This window comes from Oryctolagus cuniculus, chromosome 19 (assembly GCF_964237555.1).
Source record: "Oryctolagus cuniculus chromosome 19, mOryCun1.1, whole genome shotgun sequence".
In the NCBI taxonomy this organism is placed as follows: domain Eukaryota; kingdom Metazoa; phylum Chordata; class Mammalia; order Lagomorpha; family Leporidae; genus Oryctolagus; species Oryctolagus cuniculus.
The window spans coordinates 18118320-18135556 of record NC_091450.1 but is presented as its reverse complement, the minus strand read 5'-3'; the positions used below and the strand labels follow the sequence as shown (position 1 = coordinate 18135556).

Below are 17237 nucleotides of genomic sequence, written 5' to 3'. Positions count from 1 at the left end.
TGTTAACTTCTGGGAGTTAGAACTCAGACAATGACATTCTGTATGAGTTAGTTTGGCCTCCTGAACAAGCGGGTTTTGGAGCTGTGCGAGGCTCATTTCCAGCCATGAGACTGAGTGGCAGAGCAAGCCAGTCTGCAGAGAGACTGAAGCAGGTGTGGGAAGAGGGGCACAGAGCGCATGTATGGAAAGAGAACTCTGACTTTCTTAGAGGTTTCTGAGTTCTAGACCTGTCCTTGGGGAGACTGAGGTCTATGCCCTTTCTTTCCTTTTCTTAAAGGCTTATTTATTTATTTACAGAGAGAGAGAAAGAGAGAGAATGAATCTGCCATCTGGTGGATCTAAGTGACCACAATGACTAGGGGTGGGCCAGGCTGAAGCCAGGAGCCAGGAGCTTCTTCCGGGTCTCCCATGTGGGTGCAGACACCCAAGCACTTGCGTCATCTTCTACTGTTTTCCCAAGTGCATTAGCAGAAAGCTGGTTTGAAAGTGGAGCAGCCAGTACTCAAACTGGCACCCATATGGGATGCTGGCATTGCCGACCGCAGCTTGTTTTGCCACAGCCCCCTGTATGTACTTTCTGTCCTTGGGAATATGAGACGCTCACTTGGTCTTTTTGTTTGAATTTCCCTGAGTGGGTTTCTGTAACTTGCAACCAAAGAACCGTAGTTCATATAAAACTGGCTCCCATGACTGAGCATTACTTCCCATTTATCTCACTCCCACAAACAGGCAGAGCAGATCAATTTCATTGAGACAAATTCTTTCTAAGTGTATTCCAATTTCAGCAAGCGTGAATTAAACAAAGAAAAAGATATGACCTCTTAATAGATGCTCCAGTGAACTGTACAACCCTCAAAACTTGATTCCAATGTCACCTGCTTTGGAGGCCTACCTTGACACTTTCAGACAACTAAATCACTCTTCTGTGTGCTAAAAGTTATTTGCATATATTTCTACGACAGCTCTAATTTATTTAAACCTGTCTCTTCACAAGATAGTTAGTTCTATATAGGCAGAAATCAAACTCTTATCATCTTCAACTATTTTCTGGATCTTAGCTGGATGTCTGAGCCATATTGGCTACAAAAAAAATTAGTTAAATAACTGAGTAACAATGCAGTCAATTACTTGAATGCTAAAAGGATTCTCAATCTATGAAAATGTTATTGCATCATCTTATAATAAAGTCTTAAATCTCATTAGAAATGGTAGTTAAATAAAACAACCTACTAATACTTACCTCTCAGAGGCAGGATTTTAAAAGGCTTCTACTTTCCATATTACATGCTTCTGTGTTTGAAATTTTAATCCATTAGAGGAAAGATACAAAAATATAAAATTTGCCACAATCCAATTTACTTACAAGTTTCAAGAAGGATGACAATAACGTGCAATGAGGAACATCTTATGGCATCCCACATTCCTGTGGGCAAGATGTGCTGGGAATAATACTTACCGCTTGGGACATAAGTAATTTCCAGTAAGTGTCCACAGTGGTAAATTTCCTGCCCTCTTCTGGCATCTGGGCTATTATGTCCTCTGAACTGAAGATTGGTTCCAGGTATAGCCAAGTGGCCTGGCATTTCAACCAGGCATCCAAACTTCCCTGCACACGCACTAACTTCTCTTCCCATCTCTGTGAATTTAACATTTTATATTTGAATCATTAAACTGCCCCCTCTGTACCACAGGCCCACTGACTGAACAATGGATAGATTCACTTATTTATTTATTTCCTTTATCTAAAAAAACAAATTTGAGATTACTTCAAAAATTTCATGGAAAATGAAATTTAAAGATAAGTTGAGCCGGTGCTGCGGCTCACTAGGCTAATCCTCTGCCTGCGGCGCTGGCACTCCGGGTTCTAGTCCCGGTTGGGGTGCCGGTTCTGTCCTGGTTGCTCCTCTTCCAGGCCAGCTCTCTGCTGTGGCCCGGGAAGGCAGTGGAGGATGGCCCAAGTGCTTGGGCCCTGCACCCGTATGGGAGACCAGGAAGAAACACCTGGCTCCTAGCTTTGAATCGGCGCAGCACGCCGGCTGTGGCAGCCATTTGGGGGGTGAATCAATGGAAGGAAGACCTTTCTTTCTGTCTCTCTCTCTCTCACTATCTAACTTTGCCTGTGGGGGAAAAAAAAAAGGTAAGTTGACATTGGTGCAAAGAATTCTGAAATAATGCACATTTTCCATGAACTTTTTGAAAAGCCCTCAAACTTACTGAGTACCTTCTGTATTCTGACCACTGTTGCAGGCAAAGTGTATACAGCAATGAATGAAACAAACAAGAGTTTGAATTAAACAACTCTGTGCCCTTGGCCTAGGCCACTTCTCCAAACAAAGAGCAAAGGGGGCTAAACTCCTACCCCCAGGCCATTTACATTCTTAAGTACTATAGCCCAGAAGCCGTTTCCAAATATATTTGTATCTGGTGTAGTCAAGTCTCATGTTCTCTTTTTGATAGACCATTACAAATGCTTGGCATGCCATATGCTTACCTGGATGGTTACTGCTTTCAGTCTTCTGTTACCTTTTTCCAATCAGCATAAAGTTAACAAAGATACTTCCTCTGAGACACCCAGAGCTAACCGAAATTACAAAACCTTCAACTCCTTTCCTCTTACCCGGCATTCTGTTTCTATCGGTTTGATGAATGGGGAACCACACATGGTCTGGGTCTTTATCACGTGATCATCGAGTAACACCTGAATGTCATCAACTGCACACAGGATGCTTGTATCCTGCAAACCAAACAAATAAAGACACTCAATCCACAGGATCACAATACCCACCCTCCTATTTTTCATATTGATCCCTGAGGACCTCACACAGCAAACTCCATCCCAGTGGGACAGGAATCTACTTCTTGCCAGAGGGGGGGATTTCTATGTTCTTCCTTGAAAACACTCATTGTCCACCTTGGCAGAAATCAAATGCAGACCTGGCCGGCGCCGCGGCTCACTAGGCTAATCCTCCGCCTTGTGGCGCTGGCACACCGGGTTCTAGTCCCGGTCGGGGCAGCAGATTCTATCCTGGTTGCCCCTCTTCCAGGCCAGCTCTCTGCTGTGGCCCGGGAGTGCAGTGGAGGATGGCCCAAGTCCTTGGGCCCTGCACCCGCATGGGAGACCAGGATAAGTACCTGGCTCCTGCCATCGGATCAGCGCAGTGCTGGAGGGTGAACCAACTTCAAAAGGAAGACCTTTCTCTCTGTTTCTCTCTCTCACTGTCCACTCTGCCTGTCAAAAAAAAAAAAAAAAAAAAAAAATGCAGACCTGCAAGTAGAGTCCATAGAGGGAGGAAGACTGCTGCTTCCTTCCCTGTGGCTGCTTCTCCTCTCCCTTAGGAAGAATCAGCTGCCAGTGTGACTGGGTAGACCCAGACCCATGCATTGCAATCAACTCACAGTAAGTTATTGCACTTACTTGAAAGTGAAATACAAGTATTTTTGTTTGATTTATACGTTATTTTTTAAACATTTGAGAGATTGACAGAACAAAAATATTTATTAAGTTGTTTGGACTTAATTACCTTATAAACAAAACTGCTTTGCATTTTGTCTTTGTTTTGGCTTAGGGGCACCATGAAGAAATACTTATGACACAAAAGGCCACCTGAACCAGTTAAGTTTGCAGTGCTCTGTCCTATACATATGATGGGTCATATTTTACTACTAAGTGAGGTTACTGGGCCTTAAAGGTCAGCCCCTGTGGATGGCACTTTCCTCTTGAATCACTGTGGCAAACAAGTTAATAAAGAGTAGTGAGTCTGATCTTTATTGCTCTGTTTATACTTCTTCCAAGTCTACATCTGGGTTGAGGACATATTCTCTCATCTACTTTTTACCAAAAGCTCTGCACTGAGAAGTATGTCCAACTATTTTTTTTAAGATTTATTTTATTTATTTGAAATACAGAGTTACATAGAGAGGTACAGATAGAGAGAGAGGTCTTCCATCCACTGGTGCACTCCCCAGATGGCTGCAACAGCCGGAGATGTGCCAATCCAAAGCCAGGAGCCAAGAGTTTCTTCTGGGTCTTCCACATGGGTGCAGGGGCCCAAGGACTTGCCATCTTCTACTGCTTTCCCAGGCCATAGGATAGAGCTGGATCAGAAGAGGAGCAGCTGGGACTAGAACCTGCACCCATATGGGATGCCATTGCTTCAGGCCAGGGCTTTAACCCACTGCACCACAGCACTGGCCCCAGTATGTCCAACTATTAATAAATGGTATCTTGACTCTCATTTTGCCATTGATCCTGGACTATAGCTATTTCAGTCAAAAATTCTGAAGATGGTCCAGGTGACACTGAGCTGTTCCTAGGTTCCCTAGCTTAACTCCTCATATCAGCCCAATGGCCTCTACAGCAGGATCCAATCCAATCAGATGGAGCAGCATCACGCTTCTGGGACCCACAGTGCCTTTGTCTTGCTGAGAGAGGGTCTAATGATAAGCCCCAGTGCCTGGGTTCTCCTCCCTCCTACTCTCTCTTTGGCAGTTCTTATCCAAGTGAAATCAAGGCATCCTAACTACTGAAACCAAAGGCAGGGAAAGAACCCATAAACAGGATATGTATACCAGGGGAGGAGGGAGGTATGGGGGCAGCCTTCAGTGTTTTGGTTCTTAAATCACATTGCATATTAGAAAAACTATGGGTTCTTTAAAAATGCAGATTCCCAGGCACCCCAAAGACAAATAACCTAGGAAGAATCAATTGGGATTTTTAAAAATATCCCAGTGATTCTTCCGTGCAGCCAGTGTTGGAAGCACCACATTAAAAACCAATGGTCTGTGGGCGCCAGTTCTAGTCCTGGCTCCTCTTCCAATCTAGCTCTCTGCTATGGCCTGGGAAAGCAGTGGAAAATGGCCCAAGTCCTTGGGCCCCTGCACCCATGAGACCAGGAAGAAGCTCCTGGCTCCTGAAATCAGATTGGCACATCTCTGGCTGTTGCAGCCATCTGGGGAGTGAACCAACAGATAAAAGACCTTCTCTCTGTCTCTACCTCCCTCTGTAACTCTTTCAAATAAATAAATAAAATAAATCTTTTTAAAAATAAAAATAAAAAAACAATGGTCAGGGCCGTCGCTGTGGCATAGTGGGTGAAGCCGCCACCAGCAGTGTTGGCATCCCATATATGGGCACCAGTTCGAGACTGGCTGCTCCACTTCCAATCCAGCTCTCTGCTATGGCCTGGGAAAGCAGTGGAAGAAGGCCCAAGTGTTTGAACCCCTACACCCACATGGGAGACCTGGCAGAAGCTCCTGGCTCCTGGCTTTGGATCAGCTCAGCTCTGGCTGTTGTGGCCATTTGGGGAGTGAACCAGCAGATGGAAGACCTCTTTCTCTCTGCCTCTGCTTCTCTGCAGCTCTGACTTCCAAATAAACAAATATTTTTTTTAAGTCAATGGTCTGCAGAATGTGGGTATCAGCCTATTGCCTCTGTAATTTACAGCTCACTTAGAGTAGCAGCCCCCATCCCCACCCCATGACCCATACCAAGCAAGGCATACCCTAGAGACAACTGAGCAAATACTTTAGATTTATGTATCTCCATGCACAATGCACAAACCTATAGTTCTCTGTGTCAGTAGAAAGAAGGAAATCTACACCCTTGCTATTCAAAACGTGGTCAGTCCTACCTGGGAGTTAGAACTGTAGCACGTCAGGCCCCGCTTCAGCCCAGCTGAATCTGAGCCTGCACGTTAACTAAAGGTCTTCAGGTGATTCCTGTACATATTAACATTCAAGAAACTCGAGGCACTGTTCACCCCTGGGATGCTTCTGAAACCTCTGAGCAGCTTTGGAATTATATGAGTACCTCAAAATGTCCATGGAAAAATGGAATGAAAAGACAAGTTTACCCTGGTGTGAAAATTTGTTTTGAAATCCAGGTATAGCTTTTTCATGTTGCACATTTTCCAGGAACATCATGAAGGACCCTTGCACAGGAGCCTGCGCCCTCTCTGGGAGATCCTAATTTGGGAGGCTTCCTCAGTACATCTCATCTGAGAAAGTCTCTTGCCCTGATCTGATTTGAAAGTGCGTCCTCAAGTGGTGCCTGAGAGGAAGGATGATGGGCATAGGAAGGCGACAGGAGGAGGCAATCTGGTTAAGAGGGATTACTACTCTGGATGAATCACCTCTGTCGTCTACAATGCAATACACCGGGCTGCTTTCAGGGGGCTGTGCTTGCACTGAAACTCACAGTGTCCCTGTATTTCATGAAGTTGAATGTCATGTTAGCCCACTCTAACTTCATTTTCTCCAAGTTTTTCTCCAGGGAATATTCTTTGCTGGCGGCTGCACCAATGGGCTCCAATCTAAAGAGAGAAAATTAGCAACAGCAACATGAACAGGAGGCAGAGAAAACTTGTTGAAGGAGGCATTTCAGCTGTCTTAAGAGAACTGTAGAAAGCCCTTAATTTTACCAAAATGTGTGCTGTCCTGCTCTAAAATTTGCCAGCTACCTCCCAAGTTTTGCAGAGTTGCTCACCCTGAAGTTCAGGTTTTGAATTTCTGTGAATTTATATGATGGCTTTTGCCCTTCTTCCCTTCTCTCCTCCTTTCAAAAACACCTGCTATTTTCCTGGTACTCTGGGTCCACTCATCTAAGTTCCTCCATTCCATAGATAAGGAGATGGAGGGAGAGAAGGGGAAGACAATTTCTTTCTTCTTGTTCCCACTCAGAGTTCTGGGTCTTAAAACCCAGGTATGGCCAAAGACTTGAAAAACAAAGTTCTTAGAAGAGAAACCAGGGATTACCCTCTCTGCCCCAACCCTGTCTTCCACTGTATCCTAGACTATAGAAGAGACTGTTTGGTCTTCACTTGCCATTAAGAAACTGAAGTGCAGAGGAAGCAAGTGACATGACCAAACCCACACAGCTAGGCAGTGCTGGAACAAGTCTGGAACCAGTTCCTCTGATTGTTCACCTGGTATTTCCTCCGCCTCCACTATGTGCCTTCTCCCCTCTGCATGTTAAGAAGAACATGTGGTCAGCCAAACAGGGCCAACTAAATAGAGCTGAGAGGCCTCATTAGCCTCAAAGGGAGGTAGACTAAGCACAGACAATGCCAAACAATGGCCCAGACTTCAGCAACATGAGCCATCATCCTAAATGTGATCCTTGGAAAATGGCCAAAGTGAGTAAGCATATAGGGAATGACTAACACAGGCATGTGCCAACCCAGGGAAGCATAAGACAAACAGTTGAATAGCCTCCAGCAGTCACTGGCTAGGTGGCCATGCGGCCAAGTCTCATGACAGACCTCAAGTCCCCATTTGCTCATGGCAAGGAGTTGTTGGTACAATTTACTAAGACAGAATGCTTGGAATGTGCCTTATGACTAACCCTAGGGTACGATGTAAAGTGTAAATAATTGCACAGAAGTGGGATTAGTCAGTTAGGGACTCCTTAAAGTGTTTCAAGAGCTGACCTCACCCAAATGTGCTAGAGAAGCTCATTGACTACGTGCTGTGATAAAGATGTGTTAACTAAGTGAGTGGGAGACAGGGAACACTACACTCAGTAACAGGTTCCTGGCTGAGTACCGAACACGCAGTCAGTTCAGGTTACCTGCCTGCTACAATCTGAATGTTGTCCTCCCGGAACTCATGTGTTGGCTCCAGGACCTTTCACAGGTACAAAAACCATGGATCCTCAAGTCTCTTATACCAAATGGCTTAGAATTTGCATATAAACTATGTATCTCCTCCTGTTTACTTTAAATAATCTCCACATGACTTATAATACCCAAAACAATGTAAATGCTATGAAAATAGTTGTTAAATTGTATTGTTTAGGGGATAATGACAAGAAAAAGCCTACATGCATTTAGTGCAGATGCAACTTTTTCAAATGTTTTTGATATGTGGTTGGTTGAGTCCACAGATATGAAACCCATAGACATGGAAGGCCAACTGCAACTTGCATCTGGTAGAAATGTAGCTAGGCCTACTCCTTTTTTTTTAATATTTAAGAATTTATTTATACATACACACATTGAGAGAGAGAGAGAGAGAAACATTCTCAAAAGGCCTTTAAGACCTGGGGATGGACCTGGCCAAAGCCAGAAACTAGAAACTCAATCCAAATCTCCCACATGGGTGGCAGGAACCTAATATATTTGACTCGTCACCACTGCTTCCCAGGGTAAGCATTAGGAGGAAGCTGGAGTCACAAGTAGAGCTGAGAATAGAACCCGGGCACTGGGGGCCTGCTGCGCTGGAATCCCATTTGGACGCCGGGTTCTAGTCCCGGTTGCTCCCCTTCCAGTCCAGCTCTCTGCTGTGGCCTGGGAGAGCAGTGGAGCATGACCCAAGTGCTTGGGCCCCTGCACCTGCATGGGAGACTGGGAGGAAGCACCTGGCTCCTGGCTTCAGATCGGCGCAGCTCTGTCCGTTGTGGCCACTTGGGGAGAGAACCAATGGAAGGAAGACCTTTCTCTCTGTCCCTCTCTCTCTCACTGTCTGTAAATCTGCATGGCAAATAAATAAATAAAATAAAATAAAAAAAAGAACCTGAGCACGCCCAGATGGGACACTGGTGTCCCAACCAAGGTTTTAATTGCTAGGTCAAGCAACTACCCCTCTAGATCTACTCTTTTTTTTTTTTTTAAAGATTTTTTTAAAAATTTATTTCTTTGACAAGTAGAATTACAGACAGTGAAAGAGGGAGGGAGGGAGAGAGAGAGAGAGAGAGAGAGAGAGAGAGAGAGAGTTCTTCCTTACATTGGTTCACTCCCCAAATGGCCACCATGGCCGGTGCTGAGCTGATCCGAAGCCAGGAGCCAGGTGCTTCCTCCTGGTCTCCCTTGTGGGTGCAGGGGCTCAAGCACCTGGGCATTCATTCCTGCACTGCCCTCCCGGACCACAGCAGAGAGCTGGACTGGAAGAGGAGCAACCAGGACTAGAACCGGCACCCATATGGGATGCCAGTGCTACAGGCGGAAGATAAGCCTAATGTGCCATGGCGCTGGCCCCTAGGTCTACTCTTTAAGGAGGGACAGTAAGGCTGGTATCAGAGGGGATCAGGGCACTCAGGTGCATAGATTTGTGTGCTAGGAAGCACCTTATGTTACACTGCTCTGCCCCCAGTGGAGGCGGGGTTCTCAGACTGTGGTGTGTATCAGAATCATTTGGATCTGTGCTGTCCATTAGATGTACAATATGAACCATGTACATAACTTTAGTTTTTAGTAGCCACATTTTTAAATGTAAGAAGAGACAGGTAAAGTTAATTTGTTATTTATTTTATTTAACTCATATGCAAAATATCATTGCAACATAATATTAAATATCATTAGATATTTTGCATAATTTTTCCTTTTATTTATTTATTTTTATTTTTTTAAATTTTTGACAGGCAGAGTTAGACAGTGAGAGAGAGAGAGACAGAGAGAAAGGTCTTCCTTCCATTGGTTCACCCCGCAAATGGCCACCATGGCCGGCATGCTGCGCTGATCTGAAGCCAGGAGGCAGGTGCTTCCTCCTGGTCTCCCATGCGGGTGCAGGGCCCCAGGACTTGGGCCATCCTGCACTGCACTCTCGGGCCACAGCAGAGAGCTGGACTGGAAGAGGAGCAACTGGGACAGAATTGGCACCACAACCAGGACTAGAACTCAGGGTGCCGGCGCCGCAGGCGGATGAATAGCCTAGTGAGCCGTGGCATCTAGCCTTATTTTATATAAGGGTATTCATAAAGTTTGTGGAAATGGAATTAAAAGACAAGGATAATTTTGTGCAAAAAAACTTTAAATGAATGCATATGAGGGAATCTTCAAAAAGTATATACAAAATACATATTATGAAAAACAATGTATGGGCCGGCGCTGTGGCTCAATAGGCTAATCCACCACCTGCGGCACCGGCACACCAAGTTCTAGTCCCGGTCAGGGCGCCAGATTCTGTCCCGGTTGCCCCTCTTCCATGCCAGCTCTCTGCTATGGCCTGGGAGTGCAGTGGAGGATGGCCCAAGTGCTTGGGCCCTGCACCCGCATGGGAGACCAGGAGGAGCACCTGGCTCCTGGCTTCAGATCAGCGTGATGCGCCAGCCGCAGTGCTCTGGCCGCGGCGGCCATTGGAGGGTGAACCAACGGCAAAGGAAGACCTTTCTCTCTTTCTCACTATCCACTCTGCCTGTCCAAAAAAAAAAAAAAAAAAAAAAAACAAAACAAAAAACCAATGTATGGATTTCAAAAAATTTTTGCACTAAAATAAACACTTTTTAATCCCATTTTCCACAAACTATTTGAAGAACCCTTATGTTTAACAGCACGTTGAACTCAGACTAGCTACATTTTAAGGGCTCAATAGCCACATGTGGCAAGTGGCTCCCCCTCCTTGGACAGTGCCCTCCTGGAGGGTTTGTTAAAACACACATTGCAGGGCTGCCCACTCAGAATTTGATTCAGAGGGAGGGGGAGGAGCCTGAGAATGTGAATGTCGCTGGCACCGTGGCTCACTAGGCTAATCCTCCGCCTTGCGGCGCCAGCACACCGGGTTCTAGTCCCGGTTGGGACGCCGGATTCTGTCCCGGTTGCCCCTCTTCCAGGCCAGCTCTCTGCTGTGGCCAGGGAGTGCAGTGGAGGATGGCCCAAGTGCTTGGGCCCTGCACCCCATGGGAGACCAGGAAAAGCACCTGGCTCCTGCCATTGGATCAGCGCGGTGCACCGGCCGCAGCGCACCAGCCACGGTGGCCATTGGAGGGTGAACCAACAGCAAAGGAAGACCTTTCTCTCTGTCTCTCTCTCTCTCACTGTCCACTCCGCCTGTCAAAAAAAAAAAAAAAAAAAAAAAAAAAAAAAAAGAATGTGAATGTCTAATGAGTTTCCATGTGATGCTGATACAGTGGCTCTGAGTACCACATTCTGAGAAACATATGTGTCCAGTTATTACTGAGCCCAGTCGTCTAATAGAGGGTCTCACTCCAGGCCACACAACATCTCCCCATGCTCTGCCCTGAAAGACATGTGGGAAAGCAAACAGGATCCTGAGAACTGGGTTCTAAAAACAGCAATTCAAATAACACCACTTGTCACACACAATCTCCAAAGGCATTCAAGGGAGAAACAAAGTGACAAAATAGGTTTAATGGAATTTTAGAGCTCAGGAGGCCACTCCTAGTTTGTTGTTTGTTATAGAAGAGGAAACAGGCCCACAGAGGCTAAATGGGTTTTTGCTGTAAGCCACTGAAAGTTGGGTTTGAAGCTCAGGTTCAAAGACCTTGATTTTTTTTTTTTAATTTCCCTTTGAAATAAAATCCCTGTCTTTACTTTTCTAGTCACAACCCATCATCAGCTTTTATAGCTGAAAATGAAAGCTTCCCCAGTAGCTAGTCTGCCCAACTTCAGGCTGTTAAAGTCTCAAGTCATCCTAAACTAGGAGAAATACAGTCTGATAGGAGGGCAATCATATTGTGGGGAAGATCCACAGATACTTTAACCAAAAAAAAACTTTTTGGAGGAAGAGGTGAGTCTTACTTTTCAATGTATTTGCCAAATCCAAATTCCAGCATATTCGAGAGGCAAGTAGTTTCAGTTGGTTTTATTTCATAGCCAACGATGTCACTTATCTGCAAAGGAAAGAGAAAAACAAGTTCTTGCTCTCTAATGTATCATGGTCCCATCGCACTTTCCCATGATGATGGAAATGTTCACCTGTGCTGTTGAGCACAGGACATGTTGCTTGTATGACCAGACCTCTTTAAAAAAATTTTTTTTTTAATTTTGATTCATTCAAATGTAACTAATCAGAAATCTGTGGCTGGTGGCTACTGAATAGGACAGTACAAGACTAGGGCTGGAGGCAGCCTAGAGCCCACACTGCATTGCATCTGGTTTACTGGGGTTGGCTGGTCTCCCCATCAGTTTGTGAACACTCTGAAGGTTGGGATTGGGTCTGGTTTGCTTATGTGCTCCCAGGCCTATGCAAAACCTCAGCCATGAGAGAAGGTTCACAATCAGAATAAAGGGAGGAGGTCATGAGTACACAAAACAGACAGACACCCACACTCTGTGATTTGAAGACTCAGGGAAGGAGGAAAGGCATCCCCTTTAATATATTTCCCTTTTCACCCAGTTATTCTACTTGTTGTAAATCCTCATCCCTCTGCTGTAAAGACAGCCCCCAGTGTACTTCCAGTGCAAGTATCCCAGAGAAAGGTCCTAAGTGAAGGCGCTGATGACTTGAAAACTCAAGGACTGAAGGATCTAGACAATATGAGGGTCTTATGTGTTTAAGAGGAGAATGGGGACTGCATGGGAATGAGACTGTATGAAAAGCCTCACCAATTGTTCAATTTTCTTTCTGTCTGGCCCTTGTAGTATTGAAGGGTGCCAGTTCAAGAAGCATGGGTGCTGGCCTTTAGTAGGCATCAGGAAGTATGTATGGAGTGAAAGCATGAATGAACCAGGTGACTTAATGGCTTCCCATCTGAGTTCTGAGGACACCTGGAGGAATGCTAAGGTAATGGAAAAAATAAAAATAACATTTACTGAGAGCTTCCCACGTGATGGGCACTATTTGAAGAACTTTATGCATTCATTTCATTTTCACTATGGAATGAGTAGGGTACTAATGTATTACCATTCCATTTTACACAGAAGGAAACTGACACACTCAAAAATTAAGCATCTTGTCCAAGACCACTCAGTTAATAAATGACAGAATTGGGGCTTGGATCCAATTCTGACTCCAAAGCTCTTATCTATTGTAACCTAGCATTTCTCACAGGTCTTCAGTTTAGAGTTGAGCAAGTGATACACTGCATAACTCCAGAAAGCAAAATTCATACTCAGCGCACAAAAACACCATTCCCTGGAATTGAGCAGTATGCAATCTGCACAACTGTTTCCTGGTGACTTTGGGCCCTCATTTATCCTCTTAGACATAAAGTTACAGCCTAGAACAACCCACTGACTCTGGACTTAAATGAAACAGCTATAAAAAGCATTTGTCATAGTACTTAGCCCATAGTAAGGACTCGGAGATTGGCAATTTTATGATTTAAATTGCTTTTGCTAATTACAGAGATTGATAATGCATCTCCTCCTCTAATTCCAACAGCCTAGACCTGTACTGTCCAATATCTAGCCACTTAGCCCCTTGTGTTGAGCACCTGAAATGTCGCCATTCTAAATTGAGATTGCTATCAGTTTAAAGACACACCAACCATATTCCTTAAACTCTAAAAACATTAACACATTCATATTGATTGCATCTATAAATGATAATATTTTGGATACATTCTATTACAATAAAATCTATTTGTAAAATTTATTTCACCCATTTCTTTTTAAAGATGTGACTACTACAAATGTCAAAATTACACATATGGCTGTCATTGCCTTTTTATTGGACAGCACAATCCTTGTCCTAGAGGTCAGCTTTGCTACACACCAGCGTGGTCTCTTCCTAAGGTCAGGTGTGGCCCTGTTCCAGCTCTTTTGAAACCACAATAGCAAACCCTTTGCTGATAGCTGTAAAGTCTGTGTCCCAAGCATAGAGCACTGGTTTTTCCTGCTTAAGTTCTGGCAAATGGCCAGAAACTTCAGCATAGTCAACACATGACCTTACAAGATCTATCTTCTAGACTTCAGAGCTGTAGGTGTTTTATCCTTCTCAGACCCCTGTCAAAACCAGCTTCTGGACAAATGGATCCCTTGAATTGGGCATTAGGGCAGAGAATGACTTCCCTGGGTCTGAGGCTGTCACTGGGGTGTCTAGTGATATAACCTTCAATGCAGGCAGAAATGGGCTAAGAGCATCCAGTGACCTTTGACTTTTCTGAGCTGCCTTACAACCACTCAGTCTAATGGGCTTCCAGTTCAGGGGCTCAGTCTTTAGCAGTCACCTTCCTGGGTCCCTGCTCCACTTCTACCTAAGGTTTGCTGCTCCCTACTGTTCACTCCCTCCTTCCCTCTGATCTGATACTTCTCGTCCTCTATTCGGCTTTTTAGGTTGATTCAAACAGACCCAGATTCTAATTCACTTCCCTACCACTGAGTAGCCATGTGACAACTTACTTAATCTCCCCAAGTCTCAGTTCTCCTATCTAAGAAATGGAGCTAATCATAGTCCCTATTTCACAGGGTTATCAGGCAAATGAAATGAGAGAATCCAAATAAAGTATGCAACATAGTACTCAATAAAGTCCCTTGGTGTCTGTGGAAGATTAGCTCCAGGATTCACCTCCCTCCCATCCGTGGGTTCTTAAGTCCTTTATATAAAAGGCATAGTATTTGCAGATAACCTATTTACATCTGACCATATACTTCAAATCACTTTATAATGCTCAATACAATGTCAATGTCATGTAAATATTTGTTATACTATACTGTTTAGTGAGTAATGACATGAATAAAAGTCTGTACATGTCTAATCTATGGTTGGTTAGTTCCCTGCAAATCACTTTGTAAAGCTGACTGTGCAAAGCTGGTACTCAGTAAGTTGTAGCTATTATTGTAATTATTGTTTTTCATAACTCTGAAGGATTTTTTCCAATCTGTCCAAGTGGTCTTTAAATGGGAATTATTAATGTCTAGGAATGGCATGAATTTGTCAAGTGCCCACACAAGAATAGTGTTATCACAGAGGAAGTACTAGATAGAAAGGATGGCTTTCCCAGTCCTTCTGCAGCATTCTTTAAATTGGTGAGGCCATTTTTCGTAGTGCCATGTCCCAGAGAAACCTGGCACTAAAAGAGGCCTCCTGTCCACCCAACCTCTTTAACCCTTCAAGTGGGTCAAGGTTCTAGTTAAGCAAGGTCCACAGGAAGAGGAACCCTATGAGCACCATGTGAGGATAGCTATCCTCTGCAGAGCCCTCAAAATCAGAAGTCTCCTCCGATGAACTTTCCCTGTCTTCCTTTAGGGCACTCTGCTCTTTGCTTAGGTCTCGAGTTTCAAGACTTTCTGGGAAACTGAAAGTAGTTTCCCCCTATAGAAAAATCCTGTGTCTCTGTCTTCCTGGGGAAATCAGAATGGTCCCAGCCACTATTAAGGGCTCTGTTCTCTTGGAGGTTATACATGTATTGTCAGATTGGCTCCTTCCAGAAACAGAGAGCCTGCTTCAGTGCCAGTCTATCATTCCTGGGTTGCAGAAAATGGTGAGGACAGGAATGTGTTGCTTAAACTTTTCAATCTTCATTTTCCCATCCTCAGTCTAATACATGGTTCTGCGAGAGAGGATTCCAGGCCAAGTCAGAGACGAATCAGCCCACGGAAAGCCAGTCTCATCACCTCCACACAGAGCAACACCCTGGGAGAGGATGTTTCAAGGTGATTGCTAGCCCTTGAATGTGATGATTATTTTAGAAGCACAGTGTTTTCTTTTTTCTGCTTAGTGTTCACACCACACTTATCACCTTCACACATGGTTGCTTATAAAAATCCCAACTATTTTTAGCAAGAGTATTTATTATTCTCAATTGCAGGCTCAGGGAGCTGAAAGAACAGTGCAAAATTGCTTCTGAACATAGACTGTTTGACCATGAAACTTCACACCAAAGTTAGCCTGCGCAAGAATCATCTGGCATTATTAGCAGCCCCCAGAGAAAGGTATGACTTTCATTTTTGTGTATCTTAGGTCAAGGAGAATGAATCAAGACCCTCCCACTGTAATTTAACACTCCTATAATCCTCTAGGACCTCAATCAGCCATTTGCTTAGGAAAGGAGACAAGGAGAACCTGTGTGGCCATTGGCTAGATCAGCAAATACTCAACCTCCCTCAATGGAATCCCAAAGAAAAGGGCCAACTGTTCACAAAGAGGGCAGTTCATGCCATCTCTCACCCATCCTCCTCCTTCCAAAGGATGTAACTCTCATTACTATCCCTTGGCCTCCAGCAAATTCTCCTTTCAAAAAGGAGACGCTTGACCCTGAAATACACCCTGCCTTCTAAAGGGCTGCCAGAACCAGGTGTGGGCTGGGCTGCCTGAGAACGGGTGGTGATAAGAACCTGCTGCCAGTGCCGGTCTTTCATTCCTGGGTTGCAAGAAATACTGAGGATAGGAATGTGCTGCTTAAACTTTTCAATCTTCATTTTCAAGTTCTCTGCTAAGCGTCTGGGTGCAGGCACATCAACTAAGGTCTTGGTCAATTTATATGCTGTCCTCCACATATTCCCTATGTCCTCTACGATTTCATCAGCATTCAGTAAATAGAGGGGTCCTGAAATAGAAAAGATGGGGTGAAGGAATGTCAGACTGTCAGGCAGGTGATAGCTGTGCATACCTTTAATTCCCTAGATTTAGAATTGTGTTAATTGTATGGATATTGGGAGAAGCACAAGCTTTCTGGATAAGTCTCATATAGACCTGCAAACTTAGGGAGATAAGAAGAAATCCTCACAGTTAGACCGGTGCCGCAGCTCATTAGGCTAATCCTCCGCCTGTGGCGCCAGCACCCAAAGTTCTAGTCCCGGTCAGGGTGCCAGATTCTGTCCCGGTTGCTCCTCTTCCAGTCCAGCTCTCTGCTGTGGCCCGGGAGTGCAGTGGAGGATGGCCCAAGTCCTGGGGCCCTGCACCCGCATGGGAGACCAGGAGGAAGCACCTGGCTCCTGGCTTTGGATCGGCACAGCGCACTGGCCATAGCGGCCATTTAGGGGGTGAACCAACGGAGGGAAGACCTTTCTCTCTGTCTCGCTCTCTCTCTCACTGTCTAACTCTGCCTGTCAAAAAAAAAAAAAGCCTCACAGTCAAAAGAATCTGCTGACCTGATCAATATCCCAAGCAAGGCTATCCATGAATGTAGGAACAGCACAAAATATAAAATAAAAATTAACCAAATGTCTGTATATTAGCAAGGACCAACTAGAGACTGATATTTTAAAATGTGTCATTTATAATAGCTCCCAAAAAAGAAATGCATACGTATAAATTTAACATTACATGTACAGGCCATTACATGTACAGGGAGAGGGAAAGGGAGAGGAAGAGAGAGAGAGAAAAGATAACTACAAAGGGGTGGTACAAGGAAACTCTTAGAAAATAAAAGTATTGTGTAAAAGTATTGATTGTAGTGATAGTTGCATAAATCTATATGGCACTAAAATTCTAGAACCAAAATGTCAATTTTACTGCATATAAATTTTAAGCATTTGAAAAATTAAAAAAAATAGTTATCTATTTCTAATGAAAACACCTGGTAAATTATAAACACTTTCTTAGCCTAACAAAAAGTTAAATGTATAAAGGTGACCCTCTGGGAGAATTTCAACTGAACCAAGAATAAGACAAATGTGCCA

The 17237-nt window shown here is 44.3% G+C and overlaps 1 protein-coding gene across 8 annotated transcripts in view; it reads right to left on the bottom strand.

Annotated features, from left to right (window-relative positions):
• The window catches only part of DNAH3 (dynein axonemal heavy chain 3), a 191403-nt gene that overhangs the window by 113887 nt on the left and 60279 nt on the right, over positions 1–17237 (bottom strand). For 7 of the 8 annotated variants that reach the window (XR_011384660.1, XR_011384661.1, XM_051847854.2 and 4 more), the window contains 5 exons: positions 15951–16162; positions 11472–11563; positions 6197–6311; positions 2618–2734; positions 1457–1636 (listed from right to left, as the gene is read on the bottom strand). Coding sequence is in view for 6 of the 8 variants with exons in the window: in XM_051847854.2 (XP_051703814.2) it covers positions 1457–1636; positions 2618–2734; positions 6197–6311; positions 11472–11563; positions 15951–16162 (716 nt within the window). In the remaining 2 variants the exon portion in view is untranslated. Of the gene's footprint in view, positions 1–1456; positions 1637–2617; positions 2735–6131; positions 6312–11471; positions 11564–15950; positions 16163–17237 lie in introns of those variants that run through there. The other variant, XM_070064652.1, reaches the window with a different exon arrangement.